General features: G+C 47.5%; 1 protein-coding gene across 1 annotated transcript in view; it reads left to right on the forward strand.

Moving 5' to 3' along the window:
- Nucleotides 1-26,612, forward strand: part of LOC140388200 (histamine N-methyltransferase-like) — a 103,286-nt gene that overhangs the window by 22,528 nt on the left and 54,146 nt on the right. Inside the window, exons 2-3 of the mRNA XM_072471984.1 lie at nt 15,332-15,387; nt 17,870-17,977. Of these exons, the coding sequence (XP_072328085.1) occupies nt 15,332-15,387; nt 17,870-17,977 (164 nt within the window). The remainder of the gene's footprint in view (nt 1-15,331; nt 15,388-17,869; nt 17,978-26,612) is intronic.

Here is a 26,612-nt window from a genome sequence, read left to right on the forward strand (position 1 = left end):
TGGGGGTGTTACATTCTGATTGGCAAGGGACCAAAATACCCTGTTGCAACAGCTCTCAGATTAATTTGTCTATAGACGGGGCAGCTTGGGGTTTCAGGGGGTATTGCCGAATGGAAGGCAGCTTTACATGGTCCTTAATCGTTACCTTAATAGGTGTAACATTTGTCTTTCCCACTTGTAATGGGTATTCCGCCCAGACCTGTGGATTGACATATTCCAAAACATCACGTCCCCGGTGATGCTGCAGTCGAGTGTTAATCGTTTCAGGGACCTCAAAATATTTTATGGCAGTGCCGTCTGGCGTGCCTTGAAGTGCGTACTCTGTTGGATCCGAATGATCCACTTCCCTCCTTGCCATAGGCCCCAGATCCCTGGTATGGTACTGGTCGTGGACCTGACTTGTAATATGAGGGCTTACCGAAGCTGACTGTGGCCATAAATGTGGTGGTATTGTAACAAAATCGGCTATACCTTCTTTTCCCGTGACTGTGGCTGTATCCTTGACTGGCCACTCGGTCCCAATTAACGGCCGGTATTTGTCCTCCAACTCCCTGCTTTGTCCGGTTCTGTCATAGGCCAGGGTAACGTGATGCAGTGAATGTTCAATGTCTAACGTCCACCACTGGGGGGGGGGGGGTGATAGAAATATAGCACTGTTGTCTCATCCTCCATGATTGAACCGTTACCCCTTCGTCTCCGCACTCTAGCTGTAGCTGGAAGATACACAGTAAATCTCGGGCCAACAAGTTATTGTCCAATCCAGTAGTCACTACAAACTGATGACCTGCAGACTTATTCTCGTAAGTGACTGTCACAGGTTCAGAAATAGGATACTCACACACCTGTCCTTGGAACCCCGACAAATGCTGCATGTGGTCAGATAGTGGTAGTTGAGGTTCTGATTGCACTGAAGACATGGCTGCTCCAGTGTCAATTACAAATGGGTGATGTTGATCTCCTATCTGCAGACAAATAATAGGTTCCCTGTCCGATTGGAGAGTCCTTCTGACTAAATTAGCTAGTCAATCCTGTGTTGGGAAAGGGTTTGCCTGGGAGAAGTCAGTGTATCTCGTCTGCCCTCCCCTTGGTGGGTACCCCCTCCTTTGGGTCGGGTAGTCTCCTTCTGCTGCCTGTCTTTTAAAGGGGCATTCCTGTTGCCAGTGATCTGCACGGCCGCAATTAAAACATGCATTGTTCTCTCTATATCTGCCCCGTCCTCTTCTCCCAGTAGACCAATGGCCCCTCAGAGGGGGTGGCGGTTGTAAAGCTGGTGGTACATACGGTGGGCCATAAAGAGGAGCTGAGGGTCCATTTTTATGTGGGTTTGATATCCTTCCCCTCGCTGATCCACCCACCCAAAGTCACAATATTGAGGTTCCAGTTGGTAAGCCACCGTTTCTGCCGCTGGTTGGGGTCTCAGATCATCCTTTTTCATTACATACTCAGTCTTAATCTTTGTAACTGAGCCTCCTTCCTGGCCTACACCCTCCTTCCAATAAAATCTGACTGCCCTGGCCATCTGGGAAGGGTCGTTCTCTGTCCAATTCACGTTATTACATTTCACGGCAGTAGCCACGGAAGGTGGTAGGCAATGCATTAACAGAGCACAATATTTGCGTCACTCTTTGCAGTAGAAGACATGAGTAATATCCCAACAATTCAGGAGAGTCAGGGGGCAGAGTTGAATATGGCAGCCATCACAAAGGAGAAAGTGCTAGAGAAACTAAGAGGTATAAAAATTGATAAATCTCCGGGCCCAGATGGGCTACATCCTAGGGTTCTAAAGGATTTAGCTGAAGAAATAGTGGAGGCGTTAGTTATGATCTTTCAAAAGTCACTGGAGTCAGGGAAAGTCCCAGAGGATTGGAAAATCGCTGTTGTAACCCCCCTGTTCAAGAAGGGAACAAGGAAAAAGATGGAAAATTATAGGCCAATTAGCCTAACCTCGGTTGTTGGCAAGATTCTAGAATCCATCGTTAAGGATGAGATTTCTAAATTCTTGGAAGTGCAGGGTGGGATTAGGACAAGTCAGCCTGGATTTAATAAGGGGAGGTCATGCCTGACAAACCTGTTGGAGTTCTTTGAAGAGAAAACAAATAGGTTAGACCAAGGAGAGCCAATGGATGTTATCTATCTTGACTTACAAAAGGCCTTTGATAAGGTGCCTCACGGGAGACTGCTGAGTAAAATAAGGGCCCATGGTATTCGAGGCAAGGTACTAACATGGATTGACGATTGGCTGTCAGGCAGAAGGCAGAGAGTTGGGATAAAAGGTTCTTTTTCGGAATGGCAACCGGTGACGAGTGGTGTCCCGCAGGGTTCAGTGTTGGGGCCACAGCTGTTCTCTTTATATATTAACAATTTAGTTGATGGGACTGGGGGCATTCTGGCTAAGTTTGCCGATGATACAAAGATAGGTGGAGGGGCAGGTGGTATGGAGGAGGTGGGGAGGCTGCAGAAGGATTTAGACAGTTTAGGAGAGTGGTCCAAGAAATGGCTGATGAAATTCAACGTGGGCAAGTGCGAGGTCTTGCACTTTGGAAAAAAGAATAGAGGCATGGACTATTTTCTAAACGGTGACAAAATTCATAATGCTGAATTGCAAAGGGACTTGGGAGTCCTAGTCCAGGATTCTCTAAAGGTAAACTTGCAGGTTGAGTCTGTAATTAAGAAAGCAAATGCAATGTTGTCATTTATCTCAAGAGGCTTGGGATATAAAAGCAGGGATGTACTTCTGAAGCTTTATAAAGCATTAGTTAGGCCCCATTTAGAATACTTGTGAGCAATTTTGGGCCCCACACCTCAGGAAGGACATACTGGCACTGGAGCGGGTCCAGCGGAGATTCACACGGATGATCCCAGGAATGGTAGGCCTAACATACGATGAACGTCTGAGGATCCTGGGATTATAGTCATTGGAGTTTTGGAGGTTGAGGGGAGATCCAATAGAAACTTACAAGATAATGAATGGCTTAGATAGGGTGGATGTAGGGAAGTTGTTTCCATTAGCAGGGGAGACTAGGACCCGGGGGCATAGCCTTAGAATAAAAGGGAGTCACTTTAGAACAGAGATGAGGAGACATTTCTTCAGCCAGAGAGTGGTGGGTCTGTGGAATTCATTGCCACAGAGGGCGGTGGAGGCCGGGACGTTGAGTGTCTTTAAGACAGAAGTTGATAAATTCTTGATTTCTCGAGGAATTAAGGGCTATGGAGAGAGAGCGGGTAAATGGAATTGAAATCAGCCATGATTGAATGATGGAGTGGACTCGATGGGCTGAATGGCCTTACCTCCGCTCCTATGTCTTATGGTCTTATGGTAATATTGAGGGGAATTCTGACCATTTTGATATGGTAAGTCGCCTGACTGTCCACGGTAGATTTCATTAAAACCTTCCAGAAATTCCTCTGACTCTTCAGTCTTTTTAGGTTTGAGGTCTAAGATAGCAGAAATATTCATGGGCTTTTGAAATGTGTTATTCAACGCATTCAGGATTTGTGTCCGTCTATCATCGTCCAACGCATGGGCCTGCTGGAGTGCATCGTGGCTAGCATAATTCAAGTGATTGAAATGATTGCGGTACTCTGCTGGGGTTAAAACCTGCTGGATTAGGGCCCAGAGGTCCCTGGAATCATTTTGATAAACTGAGATGGTAGTTCTCAGATGATCCACGAAAACAGCAGGAGATTTTTTTCTGTCTGGGATTGCAGCCATAATAGCCATCATCTCACTGGGTCTCCATGGGAAATAAACGTCTATCGTGGGCTGGGCCGCCGCCGTCACAGCGTCAGGGTTTGGTATTTTCCTAATTGGCAACTGTCTCCGAGTCTCACCAGGGGGCACTCTAGCTATTTCCTCTGGCTCTTCCAAGACTTCGACGTCCCTCCCTGTCACTAGAGGGAGCTCCTTCTCCTCAGAACCATTCCTATCCTCTCCCTTTGTTCCCGTATGTTTCTGTCCCTCCTTATCGGTCTGAAGGGATTTAGGTGGTGTGCGTGATTGTTTCTGGATAGGATCAGGCCCTTCTCTCGCTATCCGAGATCGGGTCCTAGAGCTAACTGGGCTTGTGGAACAGAGGTCCCCTTCTCTCTTAGATAGTGAAGATGGTAAAATAGGACCCACGCTATCAACCGAAGGGGCTAGAGTGACTGGCATGATTTGAATCTGGGGAGCAGTGACTGGATATATATTATGATACTCTGGTGGTTCCGGAATTAGTGCAGACAATGCTACAGGTGCAGTCGGAATCCTAGCCGACCTGGTCAAATTGTCTAATTCTTCATCTTCTGTCAATGCAAGGCCAGCCATTGAACTACGTAGCCCATTGTTTGTTTGCCCCGACCCTTCCCTTTCTTTACTTGTGCATTTTTTGAATGCACACTCCTTTTTCAAGACCTCTAACATTTTCTGGTTTCCCCCTTCATGAATTGGAATTCCCATTTTAAGGGCATTGTCTTGCCAACTTGATAACATGATCTTATCTCTTTCCTCTTGACAATATTGTCTCCATAATCCAATTAATTCTTTTGCATTCATACTTTGGCTCTTTTTCCCGATTTGTCCCTGAATTTTCTTAATGAATTTTCTACAGGGATGGTGCAGGCGGGAGGGTTTCAGATTTTTGGATAACTGGGGCTCTTTCTGGGGAAGGTGGGACCTCTACAGACAGGATGGTCTACATCTGAACCTGAGGGGCACAAATATCCTGGGGGGGAGATTTGTTAGTGCTCTTTGGGGGGGTTTAAACTAATGCAGCAGGGGCATGGGAACCTGGATTGTAGTTTTAGGGTAAGGGAGAATGAGAGTATAGAGGTCAGGAGCACAGATTTGACGTCGCAGGAGGGGGCCAGCGTTCAGGTAGGTGGTTTGAAGTGTGTCTACTTCAATGCCAGGAGTATACGAAACAAGGTAGGGGAACTGGCAGCGTGGGTTGGTACCTGGGACTTCGATGTTGTGGCCATTTCGGAGACATGGATAGAGCAGGGACAGGAATGGATGTTGCAGGTTCCGGGGTTTAGGTGTTTTAGTAAGCTCAGAGAAGGAGGCAAAAGAGGGGAGGTGTGGCGCTGCTAGTCAAGAGCAGTATTACGGTGGCGGAGAGGATGCTAGATGGGGACTCTTCTTCCGAGGTAGTATTGGCTGAAGTTAGAAACAGGAAAGGAGAGGTCACCCTGTTGGGAGTTTTTTATAGGCCTCCTAATAGTTCTAGGGATGTAGAGGAAAGGATGGCGAAGATGATTCTGGATATGAGCGAAAGTAACAGGGAAGTTATTATGGGATACTTTAACTTTCCAAATATTGACTGGAAAAGATATAGTTCGAGTACAATAGATGGGTCGTTTTTTGTACAGTGTGTGCAGGAGGGTTTCCTGAAACAATATGTTGACAGGCCAACAAGAGGCGAGGCCACGTTGGATTTGGTTTTGGGTAATGAACCAGGCCAGGTGTTAGATTTGGAGGTAGGAGAGCACTTTGGGGACAGTGACCACAATTCGGTGACGTTTACGTTAATGATGGAAAGGGATAAGTATACACCGCAGGGCAAGAGTTATAGCTGGGGGAAGGGCAATTATGATGCCATTAGACGTGACTTGGGGGGGATAAGGTGGAGAAGTAGGCTGCAAGTGTTGGGCACACTGGATAAGTGGGGCTTGTTCAAGGATCAGCTACTGCGTGTTCTTGATAAGTATGTACCGGTCAGACAGGGAGGAAGGCGTCGAGCGAGGGAACCGTGGTTTACCAGGGAAGTGGAATCTCTTGTTAAGAGGAAGAAGGAGGCCTATGTGAAGATGAAGTGTGAAGTTTCGGTTGGGGCGATGGATAGTTACAAGGTAGCGAGGAAGGATCTAAAGAGAGAGCTAAGACGAGCAAGGAGGGGACATGAGAAGTATTTGGCAGGAAGGATCAAGGAAAACCCAAAAGCTTTCTATAGGTATGTCAGGAATAAGCGAATGACTAGGGAAAGAGTAGGACCAGTCAAGGACAGGGATGGGAAATTGTGTGTGCAGTCTGAAGAGATAGGCGAGATACTAAATGAATATTTTTCGTCAGTATTCACTCAGGAAAAAGATAATGTTGTGGAGGAGAATGCTGAGCCCCAGGCTAATAGAATAGATGGCATTGAGGTACGTAGGGAAGAGGTGTTGGCAATTCTGGACAGGCTGAAAATAGATAAGTCCCCGGGTCCTGATGGGATTTATCCTAGGATTCTATGGGAGGCCAGGGAAGAGATTGCTGGACCTTTGGCTTTGATTTTTATGTCATCATTGGCTACAGGAATATTTCCAGAGGACTGGAGGACAGCAAATGTGGTCCCTTTGTTCAAAAAGGGGAGCAGAGACAACCCCGGCAACTATAGACCGGTGAGCCTCACGTCTGTAGTGGGTAAAGTCTTGGAGGGGATTATAAGGGACAAGATTTATAATCATCTAGATAGGAATGATATGATCAGGGATAGTCAGCATGGCTTTGTGAAGGGTAGGTCATGCCTCACAAACCTTATTGAGTTCTTTGAGAAGGTGACTGAACAGGTAGACGAGGGTAGAGCAGTTGATGTGGTGTATATGGATTTCAGCAAAGCGTTTGATAAGGTTCCCCACGGTAGGCTATTGCAAAAAATACGGAGGCTGGGGATTGAGGGTGATTTAGAGATGTGGATCAGAAATTGGCTAGCTGAAAGAAGACAGAGGGTGGTGGTTGATGGGAAATGTTCAGAATGGAGTACAGTCACAAGTGGAGTACCACAAGGATCTGTTCTGGGGCCGTTGCTGTTTGTCATTTTTATCAATGACCTAGAGGAAGGCACAGAAGGGTGGGTGAGTAAATTTGCAGATGATACTAAAGTCGGTGGTGTTGTCGATAGTGTGGAAGGATGTAGCAGGTTACAGAGGGATATAGATAAGCTGCAGAGCTGGGCTGAGAGGTGGCAAATGGAGTTTAATGTAGAGAAGTGTGAGGTGATTCACTTTGGAAGGAATAACAGGAATGCGGAATATTTGGCTAATGGTAAAGTTCTTGAAAGTGTGGCTGAGCAGAGGGATCTAGGTGTCCATGTACATAGATCCCTGAAAGTTGCCACCCAGGTTGATAGGGTTGTGAAGAAGGCCTATGGAGTGTTGGCCTTTATTGGTAGAGGGATTGAGTTCCGGAGTCGGGAGGTCATGTTGCAGCTGTACAGAACTCTGGTCCGGCCGCATTTGGAGTATTGCGTACAGTTCTGGTCACCGCATTATAGGAAGGACGTGGAGGCTTTGGAGCGGGTGCAGAGGAGATTTACCAGGATGTTGCCTGGTATGGAGGGAAAATCTTATGAGGAAAGGCTGACGGACTTGAGGTTGTTTTCGTTGGAGAGAAGAAGGTTAAGAGGAGACTTAATAGAGGCATACAAAATGATCAGGGGGTTGGATAGGGTGGACAGTGAGAGCCTTCTCCCGCGGATGGATATGGCTGGCACGAGGGGACATAACTTTAAACTGAGGGGTAATAGATATAGGACAGAGGTCAGAGGTAGGTTCTTTACGCAAAGAGTAGTGAGGCCGTGGAATGCCCTACCTGCTACAGTAGTGAACTCGCCAACATTGAGGGCATTTAAAAGTTTATTGGATAAACATATGGATGATAATGGCATAGTGTAGGTTAGATGGCTTTTGTTTCGGTGCAACATCGTGGGCCGAAGGGCCTGTACTGCGCTGTATTGTTCTATGTTCTATGTTCTATGTTCTATGATGTCTAGGTCTTTGGTGCCCCCTAGTGGCCATTCATCACCCAATTTGTTCCTTAAGGTTGCTGACATTTTCCTAAAATCTTTCGCTTAATCTGGATAAATATCACATAATATTTGCAGTGGCATGCCTGGATCATTCGTGTTATCCAAGCAATTCCCCATAATCTCAACTAGTCCTCAAAACTGCGTTTTTCGCCACTACAGTCCAAGGGTACAATTCTAGCTTAATCAACTATAGATTTAAAACACTCACACATGGAATTAAACCATCTTTTTTAGATGTCCCATCAATCCCAAAACCGAACCCAAAACCGAATCAGAACTCACACATGGAATTAAACCATCTTTTTTAGATGTCCCATCAATCCCAAAACCGAACCCAAAACTGAATCAGAACTCATGCATGGAATTAAACCATCTTTTTAGATGTCTCAGCAATCCCAAAACCTAACCCAAAACCAAATCAACAAATATAAAATCCCATCAATTAAATTTCTAATCCCCAGAGTGACCTTTGATTTCATCGAGACGCTCTTTCCGTACCAACCGTGAGTGACCAGACTAATCAGACGATAAGAAGAGGGGAAAAATCAATGCGCGGTCATTTTCCAGCTATACATTGTGGGCCCCTTTTCCACTCTCCTTTGTCCAAAATCAGTCTAATTCTGAGTTCGCAGCTGGTCGATGACCATCTGGAGAAATCCCGGGTTTCCAGCACCAAATGAGAAATCTTAATTCTTTACCCATCAGTCTGGCTTCAATAAAACTCGAGATGGATTTGCAGGCATAGCATTAGTTATTTTTATTTGACTTGCAAGTCTGACTCATTTCACACAAACACAGGAGACCAGCTGCCTCCCGAGTCCCCGAATCGAGTGAGTCTGTATAACAAAGAAATCTCTACCAATACATTCAAATGGCATCAAGTTTCACATACACGATTCCTATAGGTCATCCTATACCCCATCTGACCTGGCCAGAATCCTAATTGGCTCACTTCTCATCCCTTCCTCTGGCCTCCAATTACCCAGCATCCTTTTCTCCTCCTTAGCTGGACACCCCTCCCCCTTGCTTTGCCATGCGTTCTGAAATGCTTTGTCTGTGAACTAACAGCATCAGACCGGCCTATATCCACATTACAGTAACTAATATCTCTAAAGTAACTATTTTACATCACATTTATCACAGTTAGCTGCTAACTGATCTGCAGCATCAACCAAGGAGATGTTTTTAGTGGAACCAATCAGTGCGTGTAAGACAGGTCATTTAACAGAAAAGGGACAGTTTGATTGGCACCTTGCTGCTGCCAGGCAGATCTCTGTCAGTTTTCATAGTTTCTGAGAGGATGCCATTGAGGTAATGCCCAGCATCATATTGCCGTTTCCCTGCCCTTCCCCCCACTGATAACACAGACTCTGTTTGGGGCAGGCAATGGGACATAATGCAGGAAAGTGTGAAGTTATGCACTTTGGTGGGAAGAATAAAGGAGCTGAATATTATTTAAATGGAGACAGGCTACAGAAAGATGCAGCAGAGAGGATTTTCGTTTCCACATGCATATATCACAAAAAGCTAGCATTTAAGTTCAGCAGATAGTACGGAATGCACATGAAATGTTGGCCTTTATGTCAGAGGGAATAGAGTATAAAAATATAGAATTCACCATAATACCAGGACCAAAGAAGAACAAGGTAGTCTGCCTCAACGACCACCGACTGGTGGACCTGACGTCTGTTATCATGAAATGCTTTGAGCGGCTAGCTATGAGACGGATCAACGCCAGCCTCACAGACGGTCTCGATCCATTGCAGTTCGCCTATCATCCCACCCAGTCCACAGCAGATGCCATCTCCCTGGCTCTACAAACAACACTCGAACACCTCAACAACAAGGACACCTACGTAAGACTGCTGCTCATAGACTACAGCTCCACCTTCAACACTATTATCCCGACAAGGCTTATAACCAAACTCTGCAATTTTGGAATTGACCCTTCCCTGTGCAACTGGATCCTTGACTTCCTCACCAACTGACCGCAATCTGTCAGGATAGGTAACCGCACCAACTCCACAAGAGTCTGAAACACCGGGGCCCTGCAAGGATGTGTGATCAGTCCTCTACTGTACTCCCTTTACACACAACTGTGTGGCAAGATTTAACTCCAACTTAATCTATAAATGTGCGGATGATATGACTGTTGTGGGTCGTATCTCAAACAACGATGAATCAGACTGCAGAAGAGAGATCGATCACTTGGTTGCATGGTGTACCGAAAACAACCTCTCTCTAAATGTTGGAAAGACCAAGAAACCGATCATCGACTTCAGGAAGCATAGCATGAAATACACCCCCATCTGCATCAATGACTCCGAAGTGGAGATGGTCAATTGCTTTAAGTTGATGGGGATCATCAACAGTCTGTCCTAGTCCACTCACGTTGATGCAAAGGTAGCCCAACTACGTCTCTACTTCTTACCAAAGCGAAAGAAATTCGGCATGTCTGCATCGACTCTCACAAATGTACACAGATGTGCCATAGAGAACATTATATCTGGCTGCATCACAGCTTGGTATGTCAACTGCTCAGCCCAAGATTGCAAGAAACTACAGAGTGAACTCATTCCAATGCATCACACAACCTTGCCACACTCACATTGATTCTGTATACACCTCTTGCTGCCCCAGGAAGGCAGACAACATTGTCAGAGACCCCTCCCACCCAGGCTTTGCTTTCTCCCTGCCCCTTCCATCAGGCAGAAGATACAGAAGTCTGAAGACCCGCACATCCAGACATCGGAACAGCTTCTTCCCCACAGCTACTAGACTCCTCAAAGACTCTCCCTTGGACTGATCTGTTCCCTGTAAGAACACTATTCACGATGCCCGATGCTGCTCTTGCTCATGTATTTGCTTTGTTCGGCCCCTTGTTCCGCACTGTAACCAGTCACTGTTTGTCGATGTATCATTTGTCAATGTACTCTGTTGATTGTTCTTTTTCTTGTCTACTATGTATGTACTGTGTACGTCCCCTTGGCCAGAGAAAAATACTTTTCAATGTACTTCTGTACATGTGACAATAAATCAAATCAAATCAAAGCCTTGATAAAACTCAGAAGGCACTAGTTATACCACACCTGGAATACTGTGAACAGTTTTGGACCCCTGGCCGAAGGAAAGATATACCGGCATTGGAGGCAGTCCAGGGAATGTTCACTCGGTTGATCCCAGGTATGGAGGGATTTTCTTATGAGGAATGGTTGAATTGCTTGGGACTGTAAACATTGGAGTTTAGAAGAATACAAGGGAGGACAACATGGTGGTGCAGTGTTTAACACTGCAGCCGCATGGCACTGAGGATCCAGTTTCGATCCCGGCCCCGGGTCACTGTTCATGTGATGTTTGCACATTCTCACCCTGTCTGCGTGCCCCACAACCCAAAGATCTGCAGGGTAGATGGATTGGTCATGCTAAATTGCCCCAAAATTGGAAAAGCAAATTTAATAAAAAAGATTGAGAGGTGAATTATTGAGAAATATAGGATTCTCAGGGGGCTTGACAGGGAACATGCTGACAGAGTGTTTCCCCTTTGAGAGAGTCTAGGACCAGTGGGAATAACCTCAGACTAAGGATTCACCCATTTAAGAGAGATGAGAAGGAATTTATTTTCTAACAGCAAGGGAATCAGAAAGGTTATGGGTATAAGGCGGGAGAGTGGAGTTGAGGATTATCACATCAGATCAGTTATGATCTCATCGAATGGGGAAGAAGAATCCATGGGCTGACTAGCCTACATCACCTCCTATGTCTTATGGTCTTATGAAGCACAGAATCCATGCTGGGAAATTTTGAAAACTATGCTCTCAGCTTACTCCGAGGTATTTAAAAGCTCTTGCAATTTTTGAGAAGTTTTTTAAATCCTTCCTAATATGGCAATCAAAAACTAACGTGATATTTTAACTATGGCCCAATAAACTGTTTGTTTAACTTCTCTTCACTTTATGTAAGCACAATATGATTCCTCTTCTGTATCTAAAATGTTACCAAATTTTCCTTTGCTATTCCTGCTTCCTAGATTTATCACAGTCTATGCCTGTAAATCCCACGTGATTTTTCATTCATGCCCTAGTGCTTTCCATATGGAATTCTGGAATGTTCCAGAGCAGAATGTTCAATATGGGAGAGTAATTGTTGAGGCAATTACCTCAGACTGTTGCAACTGCACCATTTTATTTTCTTTGAGGTAAAAATAATTTTAAAGTATAAAAGTGCAAGGTTGCGCAGTGGTTAGCACTGCTGCCTCGCGGCGCAAGGATCCAGATTTGATCCCGACCATGGGTTACTGTCCGTGTGGAGTTTGCACATTCTCCCTGTGTCTGCGTAGGACTCACCTCCACAACCCGAAGATGTGGAGGGCAGGTAGATTGGCTGTGCTAAATTGCCCCTTAATTGGAAATAAAAATAAAAATAAAGGTCCATAAAAGTAACCAGAATGATTGAACTTAATGTAACATCTCGAACAACGCTCTCAGTTCCCCTGAGAAATGTACCATATTCTGCCTTTAAAATTGGCATTTTACTCTTTGGGCTTTTTATTGATTCTGACCCCCTTCCCCTTCTCCACTAACAACGATAGAATGTTATCTCCAATGTTTGTTAGGATTCTCGTGTTACTATTTGTTTTGCATTTAAAAAAAAAATGTATTTTATTACAAACATGTATCAAAACAGTTTACAGCAAATAAACACCCTGGGAAACATACTTCACAGCAATCGACCATACAGTCTGTACAGATTTTTTCCCTTTTCCCCCTCCCCCCCCCCCGCAACGAACAGCTCCTCAAACACGGTCACAAACACCCCCCACCATTTCTCAACCCCCCTCTGTAGAATCCCTTAACTCATACTTTATCTACTCTAACCGCAGGAAGTCATACAGGTCACCCACCAAGCCTCTACCCCCAGTGACGATGCTGACCACCACTCCAGCAAAATTCTCCACCATGTAATCAAAGAGGCGAAGGCCACGACATCGACCTTCCTCCTCTCCATGAGCTCCGGCTTCTCTGAAACCCCAAACATCGCCACTAAAAGCTCCCGGTCCACCTCCCCCTTCACTAACCTGGCTAAGACCGCAAATGCTCCCACCCAGAATCTTCCTAATTTTTCGCAACCCCTAAACATTTACACCTGATTCGCTGGCCCCCGCCCGCACCTCTCACACTCATCTGCTACCCCCTGAAAGAACCCACTTATTCTTGCCTGAGTCATATGCACCCTGTGCACCACCTTAAACTGTATCAGGCTCATCCTTGCACAAGAGGAGGTCCCGTTAACCCTACGCAGTGCCTCACTCCATATTCCCGAATTGTTTTCCCCTCCCAACTCCGCTTCCCATTTCTCCTTGATCTTCACCACCCGCTCACTTCCCTGCTCCCCCAGCCACTTTTGTACATCCCCAATTCTTCCCTCACCTTCCACATCCGGAAGCAGCAGTCGCTCCAGCAGGGTGTATCTCGGCAACCTAGGGAACCCCCTCCAGACTTTTTGTGCAAAGTCCCCAAACTGCAGATACCTGAACTCACTCCTTCTTGGCAGCTCTATCCTCTCCCTTAGCTCCTCCAGACTAGCGAACCCTTCCTCCAACTCCAGATCCCTCACCTTGACCAGCCCCACTTCCCTCCACCTCCTGTACACACTATCCATCCCCCCCGGCACAAACCCATGATTCTCACACAGTGCCATTAACACCGACATCCCTTCCACCCTAAAATGCCTCTTCACTGATAATAATAATAATTTTTATTGTCACAAGTAGGCTGACATTAACGCTGCAATGAAGTTACTGTGAAAAATCACCACATTCCAGCGCCTGTTCTGGTACACAGAGGGAGAATTCAGAATGTCCAATCCACCGAACAGCATGTCCTTCGGGTCTTGTGGGATGAAACCGGAGCACCCGGAGAAAAACAACGCAGACACAGGGAGATCGTGCAGACTCCGCACAGTGACCCAAGCTGGGAATTCAACCTGGGACCATGGTGCCGCGAAGCAACAGCGCCAAACATTGCGCCACTGCGCCGCCCACAAGCTTCAGATGCAATAGCCATACAATTCCTGTTATCCCAGCAACACCCCTCCCCGCAACACAACTTTGAAACTTTTTGTGCCTTGACCAGGCAATGGAGAAACGGCAAGACAGTAATGAAGATGACATACCGTTATCAACGCTAACTTGGATTTAACACGTACTCCTTGAGAATACAGAGTTGATTAATAATATTTAAACTCCACTCATCTACAACTAATATTACTACTGGTTTAAACCATGATCTGCACTTACTTACACTATTTGCTCTTCTGGCCTTCACCATCTAACTCCTGCACACACTTTCCCCCTAATGCTTAGCATCACTGCCTTATATTGTTGGAACTGCAGCTCCCTCTAGTGGCTACTCTTGACACTACATTAACCCTTGCAGCACTGATAGTTATGATAATACCACAGCCTCTTCCGCTCACATCGAAACTTCCCAACCACCAGCCATGGCATCATGCCAGAAGAAATCACCACCGCTTTTTAAAAACGGGAACAAGGGACCTGGATAAGATTCCAGCCTTGGGTGACTGCCTGTGTGGGGTTTGTTCTACTCGAGTCTGCATGGGTTTTGTCCGGGTTCTCTGGTTTCCTCCCATAGTCCAAAGATGTGCAGGTTAGGGGGATTGACCATGTCAAATTGCTGTGACATGTCCAAAGATGTGTAGGTTAGGTGGAGTTATGGGGATAGGGCAGGGGGTTGGGCCTCGGTAGGGTGCTCTTTTGACAGGTTGAATGTCCTCCTTCTGCACTATAGGGATTTATTGATACTATGGAGTACTGAGAGAACAGGTTTGGCTGTTTCTTATTGATTGCTTTCTGGAAGGACCACAAAAATGCAGCATCTGTAGATGCAGAGGGGACTGACAGCAATCTCTGGATCTCTGTGTTTAATTGTATGTGTAGACTACAGAGGTTGCTGTCAGTTTCAGAGGAGTAATGACAGGGAATGCTGACAGTTTCACCATCATTGCTACTGTAAATTGCAGGTCATTTTGTTCTTCACGATGAAGGGCTGCACGGTAGCACAAATGGGTAGCACTGTGGCTTCACAGTGTCAGGGTCCCAGGCTCGATTCCCCGCTGGGTCACTGTCTGTGCAGAGTCTGCACGTTCTCTCCCTGTCTGTGTGGGTTTCCGCCGTGTGCTCCAGTTTCCTCTCACAGCCCAAAGACGTGCAGGTTAGGTGGATTGGCCATGATAAATTGCTCTTCGTGACCAAAAAGGTTAGGAGGGTTTATTGGGTTACGGGGATAGGGTGGAAGTGAGGGCTGAAGTGTGTCGGTGCAGACTTGATGGACAGAATGACCTCCTTCTGCATTGTATGTTCTATGTTCTTTGAGTTCAAATAGATCAATTGCTGTGATAACTTTTGCTTTGCAGGTTTACAGATGAACTGTTAGCCTTTTGCATATTAAAAATTAAGATCTACACAGCCATTGTTCAGTGAAACCGTTTGTTACAAATGTCATTTCAGGTTGATGCCTTTTAAAAATGAAATTTTCTTTTCTTTGCAGCATCAGGAAAAAGGGAGATTCCTGTATCAATGTCCTGGGGGTAGGAAGTGGTTCAGGTAGCTCCTGCAGTGTCCTTTGTTCTGTATCTAATGGTGTATCTGTTGTATTCATGAGACATGTATGTTCTCACCCATGATACAGATTATTTGAAAAATGAAATGAAAATCGCTTATTGTCACAAGTAGGCTTCAAATTAAGTTACTGGGAAAAGCCCCTAGTCGCCACATTCCGGCGCCTGTTCGGGGAAGCCGGTACAAGTATTTAACTATATCCCTCCTCAAATAAGGTGACTAAACTGTACACAGAACTACCGGTCTCACAAATGCCTTGTACAGTTGCAGCAACGCTTCCCTATATTTATACTCCATTCCTTTAGCTATAAATGCCAAAATTTCAGTTGCCTTTCTTATTACCTGTTGTTCCTCCATCCCAGTTTTCCATGTTTCATGCACAAGTACGGGCAATTTCCTTTGCACCAACGCATTGCGGCATTTCTCTCCATTCAGATAATAACTTGTTTTTCCATTTTTCCAAGCGAAATGGATAATCTCCCATTTATCCACATTAAACTCCATCTGCGAAATGTTGGCCCTCTCGCCGAACCTATCTATATCCATTAATAAATTTCTTGTTTCCTCATTACAATTTATCATAGATTATCATAGAAATTACAGTGCAGCAGGAGGCCATTCGGCCCATCGAGTCTGCACCGGCTCTTGGAAAAAGCACCCTACCCAAGGTCAACACCTCCACCCTATCCCCATAGCCCAGTAACCCCACCCAACACTAAGGGCAATTTTGGACACTAAGGGCAATTTAGCATGGCCAATCCACCTAACCTGCACATCTTTGGACTGTCCTCTTTACTATCCTCTCTTACAATCTTTCTCCACTATGCTTGTATGATGTTTGGTGCAACATGATGTTCACATGTTCTGTCCCTTCCTTTTATTTTCTGATAACAATCCTCCTCAACACTAATCTGCACTCTGACTTTTTCCTTTAAATTTGATTTCTTAATGCAACTGAACCCCCGACTATCTACAAGCTCTATCTACAATCAGAGTTATGTAATGCACCAGCTCTGATCTCAGCATAATTTAGGTGAAGACCGTCCTTCAGAACAGCTCCCTCCTTCCCCTGTACTGGTGCCAATGTACCATGAATTCAACGCATTTCTCGCACATCTAATTTTCAGCCACACATTTACCTCTTTAATCTTATTGACTCTGTGTTCATTAGTTTTTGGCTCAGGTAGTAATCTGGAGATTATTACCTTTTTCTTCCTCCTTTTTAATTTAGCCCCGATCTGCTCACATTCAGTTAGCAGGACCACTATCCTTCTTTTACCGATGTCATTGGTACATATGTGGTCCACAACAAAGGGGTCTTTTCTCGCCCACTCCAAGTTCCTCTGCAGTCCAGATGAGATATCCCGAACCCGAGCACCAAGCAGGCAACACAACCTGTGGTCACAAACTTTATGCCCTTAACTAAACTACCCCTGATTACGCCTGATACATTTCCTTTCTCTCCCCCACTTGAATGGTTACCTGTACTGTGGTCAGTTTGTCATCCTCCCCACAGTCCCCGCTCTCATCCACAAAGAGAGCAAGAATCTCAAACCCTGTTGGACAAGGGCTGAGGCTCCTGCAACCCTAGCTCCTGAATCCCTCTCCCTACCTCATTCACAGCCCTAGTCTCCTGTCACTGACCACTGGCCGAATTCAAGGTAATTAATCTAAGGGATGTGACTGCCCCCTGAAACACAGCATCCAGGTAACTCTCACCCCTCCCTGAGTGTCGCAGAGTCCGAAGCTCAGATTCCAACTCATCAACTCTGAACAGAAATTCTTCGAGCAGACGACAGGTGTGGTCACCAGGAGCCACAATGAAACCATTGCCGATTTCCGTAAAAAACATTCTGGTTCACTAATGTCATTTAGAGAAGGAAATCTTCAGTTGTTACCTGGTCTGACCTACATGTGAATCTAGACCCACACAGAGATGTGGTTGATTCTTACCTATCCCCCACTGAAATGGCCCAGCAAGCCACTGAGTTCAAGGGTAAATGGATAACAAATACTGGCCCTGCTGGCGATGCCCATATCCCAAGAACGAATGAAAAAAACATTCCCCATTACTCCTTCCAGTAGCAAATTTTCCCTTCTTGGGACTTTTACACATAAGGTTAGAAATGAGTCATGTACACATGGCATGGATGCCATTCCCTTATCTCGTCAGCTATCTCCACAATTCAATTAATATCAGAGTAGTTTTAATTTGTGGTGATTTTTATTCACCTAATATGTATGATCTTGAATGAAAACGTAAAATAGACTCAATAAAAATACATTTAGCTTGTTCTGTTTTTGCAATAGTACATTGCTTTCAGATAAGTGGAAATTGATTAGAATTGATCTGAACTTTTGAAATTTAAAACAAGTGAATCCTGTCCGATTCAATGCAGCTGATCGACTTCTATTGAAAATGTGCTGCAATGAATTCATGGACAGAAATGTTGTGTTTTTCATTCAGGTGAAGTGGACATTGAAATTCTTGGCAAAATTCAATCCAAACATCCTGGCCTTTCTATTCACAATGAAGTGGTGGAGCCAAATCCACACCAAATCACCAAATACAAAGGTATTGATTAAACTTCAATGTTTTTATGCACCATGGGTTTTCATTTGTTTGAGCCATTAACTCATCTTTTATCTGTTTCCTGTTGTGACCATGGGGTGGAATTCTCTGTTTCGGAGACTCAGTGGGATGGTGGGCAGCTCCAGCGGTGCCTTTCCCGCCGACCAGAATGATGGGATCCGGCGCCACATTCTGTGCTTGGAACATCATTAATTATGCACAGATGTGTTCCCCTCAGAATCTCCCGGTGGGATGACAGCTGATTAGTCCACCCACCTTAGCTGATGGGTTTAAAGGTCCTGACGCCATATTTAAATGCCAGTCCAGCACACTCATATCACTCTCTCCAACTCACCTGTCTTCACCAGTCCATGCAGGATGTCCAGGGAGAAAAGGCTCACAGCTTCAATAAGCCTGTTCCTTGATTCAACCACCTTTGCCCACGGCTATAACCTCTGAAGCTCCCATGCCCTACCTGAACTTCAACCAACTTCCTCTGGAGTCGTCATCCACTCCTTACTGTAAATGATGTGATATATCTTTTGATACCCTTGTTTGTAAGCTATTTAGGCAGGCGTGTAAGGGTCCAATTTCCCCCCATTGGTCTTCCATCCGCCTTCCATTGTTTGTGATCTTCATCCATCTCCTTACCCCTCCGTGTGCCATTGTGAGCCTTTGCTTTACCCACTGCAAATTCTTGCTCAGCTCTCCTTCCACATTGCCCACCTTGTGTTCGTCAGGTCAGCAACCTCCTCTGCCTTCACCTTCCCCTCCCGTTCACACACACTGGTCAAACCTTTGACCTTTGTTGCAGTGGCTGCATGAGTCCCACAGCACAGTACTGTCAGATAGGCACAGGTGTGTAGCGCCAGCTGGGTGGAGAGAAGAGTAGGGGGTGTGGAGAGGGGAGTAGGGGGGTGAAAGAGTACTGAACTGAGACAGTGCCACAGCATTGTCTGTGGGTCGAGCAGAAGAGTGCCGTCCATGTAGACCAACACTGTATGGAGATGCAGATGCAGGGCAGGAACCAGTCTGCCCAGGCAGAGTGGTGAATGGCACAGCAGAAGCAGTGCAGCACTGTGGCAGAAAGGTTTTGTTGGACTCACCTCAAAGTCTCTTGCAAAGTGTTCTTTTAAATTTATTGTGCTCAATTATTTTTCTCCAATTAAGGGGCAATTTAGCGTAGTCTTTCTATCTACCCTGCACATCTTTGGGTTTTAGATTGAGACCCACGCAAACTCCAGATGCAGCACAGTAGCATAGTGGTTAGCACCATGGCTTCACAGTGCCAGGGTCCCAGATTCGATTCCCGGCTTGGGTCACTGTGTGTGTGGATTCTGCACATTTTCACTGTGCCTGCGTGGGTTTCCTCTGGGTGGTCTAGTTTCCTCCCACAAGTCCCGAAAGACTTGTTGTTAGGTCATTCCAGCTCAGTACCCGAACAGGTGCCGGAATGTAGCGACTAGGGCATTTCCCAGAAACTTCATTGCAGCATTAATGTAAGCCTAATTGTGACAATAAAGATTCTTATTAATATTATTACATAGACTGTGACCTGGGGCCGAGATCGAACCCAGGTCCTCGGCGGCGTGTGGACAACCACTGCGCTACCATTCAGCCTGCAAGTTGATGCCTGCCTTGTGCATGCCACTCTTGAGCAATCGGGTTTGACAACAAAATAATTTCGCGCTGGCATGATGCAGGATTGGAAGATCTGACTGGACACTGATGGGCAGCTGTTTTATCAGCATTCATGAGCGAATGATCTTCGTGCCACCTGCCAGTGGGCTGACTGACCTGCCATTAACGTGCCATTGGGAGAATTACAATGTAATTCTATGCCAGAGGTTTTCCGACTTTTTGGCTCTTGCCACATTTTGTGCACCCACCTGCCACCAAACCCACCAGCCAGTTGTCAGAATACCGCCCCATGTGTGGCTGTGATATAAGTAACATTTTGACTGATCATAGAACCAGTAGTTTGTTGCAACCAATGTGAAATAACTGGAAACCCTTTTTGGCAAAAATAAGTTAATCGTTTATGAATTATTATCGTCTATAATTATGTTCATGATCATTAGGTTAATATTGTTGTTTTGGGCAAGGTTTTGCATTGCACTCACTGGGCTAAATCCATGTGTAATGAATTGCAACAAGATGTCAAAAAAATCACATGGTGAGAGCACAATGTTATTGTGTGAGGAGCGTTCAAACTGAATTGAAAATTAAGGATCAAAATCAGTTCCCTGTTTCTGAGCTGGTCAGATGTACAGACAGCAGTGTCTTCCGGCAGGAAAGCCGGAATTTTGCAAAGGAAAGTCCGAAACAACCATGTTCCAACAATATCTTGGACGCTCAGGTAGTCCTCCCCATGCATCCGCTTCACAACCTTTTTTCACAGAACAACTTATGATGTTCTGGAATTTACTGTCTGATAGGACATTTGAAGCAAATTGAATAGAAACTTTCAAAATGCAATTGGCTAAACACTTGAAAAGAGACCAAAAATGCCCCTATTGAAAAAGAACAGTATGTAGGAATGTGGGTTTGCATTGCCCATGTCACTCATTATTTGTGGTATCAACACAATCATAGAATTTACAGAGCAGAAGGTTGTTTTTCGGCCAATCGAGACTGCACCGGCCCTTGGAAAGAGCATCCTACCGAAGCCCACACCTCCACCCTATCCCCGTAATCCAGTAATCCCACCTAAACCTTTTGAACACTAAGGGCAATTTAGCATGGCCAATCCACCTAACTTGCATGTTGATGCACGATCAATGACCACTAAAGTGAGGTTGTAGTCCAACTGAAGGTTTTAATAAGCTAGATGTTTCCCCCAGCAGATCAGGTACAGAATGAAGGCTGCTGGGGTGGCACGGGCTCTTATACCCCGTCTTGCAGTGCAGAGCTACCATATAGCTTGACCAATAGGAAACATACAATATCTACCAATGGTGTTCCAGCATTACCAGGTACCGTAATACCTCTACACAGTTTACCACATTCATCCCATGTTAAAAAAGAGTCCGGCGGGGGTGGTGGCCTGATATTACAACATGGTAACGTGGTAGAAATTATAGTTATGGAGGTACCGTAATACCTCTGTACAGCGTTTTGTAACTATTTACAATTCTATTAACTATTTACAATTTACGATTCATAATTAACTATACAATTTAAAATGAAGCAATCAGTCTATCGGGGGCCCTGATCGTCCTCTGTGATCGTCAAAGTTTTGGTGGTGACTCCGGTGGAGGCTCGGGTGTCTTTTGACTCCGGGAGCGTGGCCTCGGTCTCTGTGGCAGGTCCGACACCCCTAGACGGCGCTGGTGGGGAAAACGGTTGACCTGGGAAGGGAGCATCTGCGGGGTGTGTCGGTGGGTGGAGGGGGCCTAGACGGGGTCAGCGGAAGGACGATCCTCCTGTAAGGTGCACTGGTGGGAGGGAGGGTGGGCCTGGTGGCTGGGGTGTGCGTGGGGCTCCGGTGGGCGGCAGGTCTCGTAGGGAGACCATGTCTTGTCGGCCATCGGGGTATGCCACATAGGCGTTAGCCTGGAGAAGGTGGACCTTCTCGACCAACGGGTCCGACTTGTGCGTCCGCATGTATTTTCGGAGCAAGATGGGTCTGGGAGCTGCCAGCCAGGTCGGGAGCGAGGTCCCAGAGGAGGACTTCCTGGGGAAGACAAGGAGACTATCGTGAGGTGTTTGGTTGGTTGTGGCACAAAGCAGTGACCGGGTGGAGTGGAGGACATCCGGGAGGACTTACTGCCAGCGGGAGTGATGCACGATCAATTACACTCAAGACGAAGTGATTTCATAACTGAAGGCTTTAATCGATTAGAACTTGTTCCCCAGCAGCTTCGGTACAGAAAGTGAAGGCTGCTGGGACAGCACCAGTTCTTATACTCCGCCTATCAGGGCGGAGCTACGTATCAATAGCCAATGGTAAACTCCTAAGTTTAACCAATGGTCATCAGCCTCTTAGGTACAGCAATACCTGATAATACCACATTCACCCCCTGTTAAAAAAGAGTCCAGCGGGGGTGGTGGCCAGTGGTAACAGTCACCTTTAACATGATATGATCAGATATGGAGGTACCGTGATACCTCCTTACAGGGCTGTCGAGAATATTTACAAAGTGTTCGTTCGCGGTTAAAGTCACAGCGAAGCAATCAGTCGATCGGGTGGCCTGGTCGTCCTTCTAGATCGTCTGGGCTTCGGTGGTGATTCTGGTGAGGGTCCAGGTGATTGCAACTCCGGGAGCATGGTTTTGGCCTCCCTGGCAGCTTCGTCACACATAGGCGGCGCTGTTCGGGCAAACGGTTGACACGGGGGAGGGGGGGGGTGCGCCTGTAGGGGGCGTCGGTGGGTGAGTGGGCCGAGGCAGGAGCGGCGGGAGTACTGACCGTCCAGTGGGGTGCTGTGGGGGTGGGGGGTAATGGTTCGGGTGCGTGTGGGGTTCCGGTGGGCGCCAGGTCCCGAAGGGAGACTGTATCTTGCCGGCCGTCAGGGAACGCCATGTAGGCATACTGGGAGTTAGCGTGCAGCAGGTGGACCCTCTCGACCAACGGATCTGACTTGTGCGCCCGCACGTGCTTCTGAAGCAGGATGGGTCCGGGTGTCGCTAGCCAGGTTGGGAGCAAGGTCCCGGAGGACTTCCTGGGGAAAACAAGGAGACGTTCATGAGGTGTCTGATTGGTAGTTGTACAGAGCAGCGACCGGATGGCGTGGAGGGCCACCGGGAGGACTTCTTGCCAGCGGGAGACTGGGAGATTCCTGGATGGTAGGGCCAGTAGAACAGTCTTCCAGACCGTTCCGTTCTCCCTCTCCACCTGTCCGTTTCCCCGGGGGTTGTAACTGGTCGTCCTGCTTGAGGCAATGCCCTTGCTGAGCAGGAATTGATGCAGTTCGTCGCTCATAAAGGAGGACCCCCTATCACTGCATCTGTACACTGGGAAACCGAACAGTGTAAAGATACCCTGGAGGGCCTTGATGACGGTGGTTGCGGTCATGCCTGGGCAGGGGATGGCGAATGGGAACCGGGAGTACTCGTCAATCACGTTCAGGAAGTACGTGTTGCTATCGTTGGAGGGGAGGGGGCCTTTGAAATCCATGCTGAGGCGTTCAAAGGGATGGGAAACCTTTATCAAGTGCGCTCTCTCTGACCGGTAGAAGTGCGGTTTGCACTCCGCACAGATTCGGCAGTCCCTGGTGACGGTCCTGACCTCCTCGATGGAGTAGGGCAGGTTGCGGGTCTTGATAAAGTGGAAAAAGTGAGTGACCCCCGGGTGGCAGAGGTCCTCGTGGAGGGTTCGGAAACGGTCCACTTGTGCATTGGCACATGTGCCATGGGATAGGACGTCAGGAGGCTCGTTTAGCTTCCCGGGATGGTACAAGATCTCGTGGTTGTAGGTGGAGAGTTTGATCCTCCACCGCAAGATGTTATCGTTTTTTATCTTGCCCCGCTGTGCATTATCGAACATGAAAGCAACTGACCGTTGGTCAGTGAGGAGAGTGAATCTCCTGCTGGCCAGGTAATGCCTCCAATGTCTCACAGCTTCAACTATGGCTTGTGCCTCTTTTCCGACCGAGGAATGGCGAATTTCGGAAGCATGGAGGGTACGGGAGAAGAAGGCCACGGGCCTGTCCGCTTGGTTGAGGGTGGCCGCCAGAGTTACATCGGACGCATCCCTCTCGACCTGGAAGGGGAGGGACTCGTCGATGGCGCGCATCCTGGCCTTTGCAATGTCTGCTTTGATGCGGCTGAAGGCCTGGCGGGCCTCCGTCGACAGGGGGAAGGTTGTGGACTGGATTAAGGATCGGGCTTTGTTTGCGTAGTTAGGGACCCACTGGGCGTAGCAACTGAAAAACCCTAGGCAGCGCTTCAGGGCCTTGGGGCAGTGAGGGAGGGGGAACTCCATAAGGGGGCGCATGCACTCAGGGTCGGGGCTTATAACTCCATTTCGCACTACGTAGCCTAGAATGGCTAGACGGTCGGTGCTAAACATGCATTTATCCTTATTGTACGTTAAGTTAAGGATTTTTGCGGTCTGGAGAAATTTGCGGAGGTTGGTGTTGTGGTCCTGCTGGTCATGGCCGCAGATGGTGACGTTATCCAGATACGGGAACGTTGCGCGTAAGCCCTACCGGTCAACCATTCGGTCCATCTCTCGCTTGAAGACCGAGACCCCATTAGTGACACCAAAGGGAACTCTTAAAAATTGATAGAGCCGCCCATCTGCTTCGAAGGCAGTGTACTTGCGGTCACTATTACGGAGGGGTAGCTGGTGGTAGGCAGACTTGAGATCCACCGTGAAGAAGACCTTGTATTGCGCGATCCTGTTTACCAGGTCGGCTATACGGGGGAGAGGGTACGCGTCCAGCTGCATAAACCTGTTGATGGTCTGACTGTAGTCAATGACCATCCTATGTTTCTCCCCGGTCTTTACCACCACTACTTGAACTCTCCAGGGATTGTTGCTCGCTTCGATGACCCCTTCCCTCAGCAGCCTTTGAACCTCTGACCTGATGAAGGTCCGGTCCTGGGCACTGTACCGTCTGTTCCTGGTGGCGACGGGTTTGCAATCCGAGGTGAGGTTCGCAAACAGGGAAGGCGGGTCGATCTTAAGGGTCGCGAGTCCGCAGACAGTAAGGGGGGGTATAGGGCCGCCAAATTTAAAGGTCAGGCTTTGCAAGTTACATTGGAAGTCCAACCCCAGGAGTGTAGCCGTGCAGAGGTGCGGCAGGACATAAAGACAGAAATTGGTGAATCTCCTGCCTTGGACAGTGAGGTTCCCTAGGCAGAACCCCTTTAACTCCACCGAGAGTGACCCGGAGGGCAGGGAGATCCTTTGGTTTACAGGGTGGGTAACAAGTGAACAGCGCCTTACTGTGTCGGGGTGAACAAAGCTTTCCGTGCTCCCAGAGTCAACCAGGCAAGACGTCTCGTGGCCGTTGATGAAGACCGTCGTTGTTGCTGTTGCGAGTGTCCGAGGTCGACTTTGGTCCAGTGTCACCAAGGCCAGATGAAGCAGATGCGAGTTCTGATTGGGCAGCGTGTCGTCGGCCGTGCTGGGGGCCGAGTTGTAGGCACCCTGGTTTGATTCGAAGATCCATCCTTCCAGCTTAAGTCCAGTCGATTAAATCGATGCACGATCAATTACACTCAAGACGAAGTGAATTCATAACTGAATACTTTAATCGATTAGAACTTGTTCCCCAGCAGCTTCGGTACAGAAAGTGAAGGCTGCTGGGATGGCACCGGTTCTTATACTCCGCCTGTCAGGGCGGAGCTACGTTCAACAGCCAATGGTAAACTCCTAGGTTTAACCAATGGTCATCAGCCTCTTAGGTACAGCAATACCTGATAATACCACATTCACCCCTGTTAAAAAAGAGTCCGGCGGGGGTGGTGGCCAGTGGTAACAGTCGCCTTTAACATGGTATGATCAGATATGGAGGTACCGTGATACCTCCTTACAGGGCTGCCGAGAATATTTACAAAGTGTTCGTTCACGGTTAAAGTCACAGTGAAGCAATCAGTCGATCGGGTGGCCTGGTCGTCCTTCTGGATCGTCTGGGCTTCGATGGTGATTCTGGTGGGGGTCCAGGTGGTTGCGACTCCGGGAGCGTGGTTTCGGCCTCCCTGGCAGCTTCGTCACCCCTAGGCGGCACTGTTCGGGCAAACGGTTGACACGGGGGGGGGGGCGTGTGTGGATGGGCGGTCACCAGCCTCTTAGGTACAGCAATACCTGATAATACCACAGGGAGACTGGGAGATTCCTGGACGGTAGGGCCAGTAAGACGGTCTTCCAGACCGTTCCGTTCTCCCTCTCTACCTGTCCATTACCCCGGGGGTTGTAACTGGTTGTAACTGGTCATCCTGCTTGAGGCGATGCCCTTGCTGAGCAGGGATTGATGCAGTTTGTCGCTCATAAAGGAGGGCCCCCTATCACCATGTACGTAAGCGGGGAACCTGAACAGTGCAAAGATGCTATGGAGGACCTTGTTGACTGTGGTTGCGGTCATGTCAGGGGAGTGGATGGCGAATGGGAACCAGGAGTACTTGCCAATCATGTTCAGGAAGTACGTGTTGCGGTCGGTGGAGGGGAGGGGGTCTTTGAAGTCCATGCTGTGACGTTCAAAGGGACGGAAAGCCTTTATCAGGTGCGCTTTCTCTGGCCGGTAGAAGTGCAGTTTGCACTCCGTGCAGATTTGGCAGTCCCTGGTGGCTGTCCTGACCTCCTCGATGGAGTAGGGCAGGTTGCGGGTCTTGATAAAGTGAGTGGCCCCCGGGTGGCAGAGGTCCTCGTGGGGGGCTCGGAAACGGTCCACTTGCGCATTGGCACATGTGCCGTGGGATAGGACATCAGGAGGCTCGTTTAGCTTCCCGGGACGGTACAAGATCTCGTGGTTGTAGGTGGAGAGTTTGATCCTCCACCGCAAGATGTTATCGTTTTTTATCTTGCCCCGCTGTACATTATCGAACATGAAAGCACCCGACCGTTGGTCAGTGAGGAGAGAGAATCTCCTGCTGGCCAGGTAATGCCTCCAATGTCGCACAGCTTCTACTATGGCTTGGGCCTCCTTTTCAACTGAGGAGTGGCGGATTTCGGAAGCATGGAGGGTACGTGA

Source organism: Scyliorhinus torazame, chromosome 2 (assembly GCF_047496885.1).
Source record: "Scyliorhinus torazame isolate Kashiwa2021f chromosome 2, sScyTor2.1, whole genome shotgun sequence".
In the NCBI taxonomy this organism is placed as follows: Eukaryota; Metazoa; Chordata; class Chondrichthyes; order Carcharhiniformes; family Scyliorhinidae; genus Scyliorhinus; species Scyliorhinus torazame.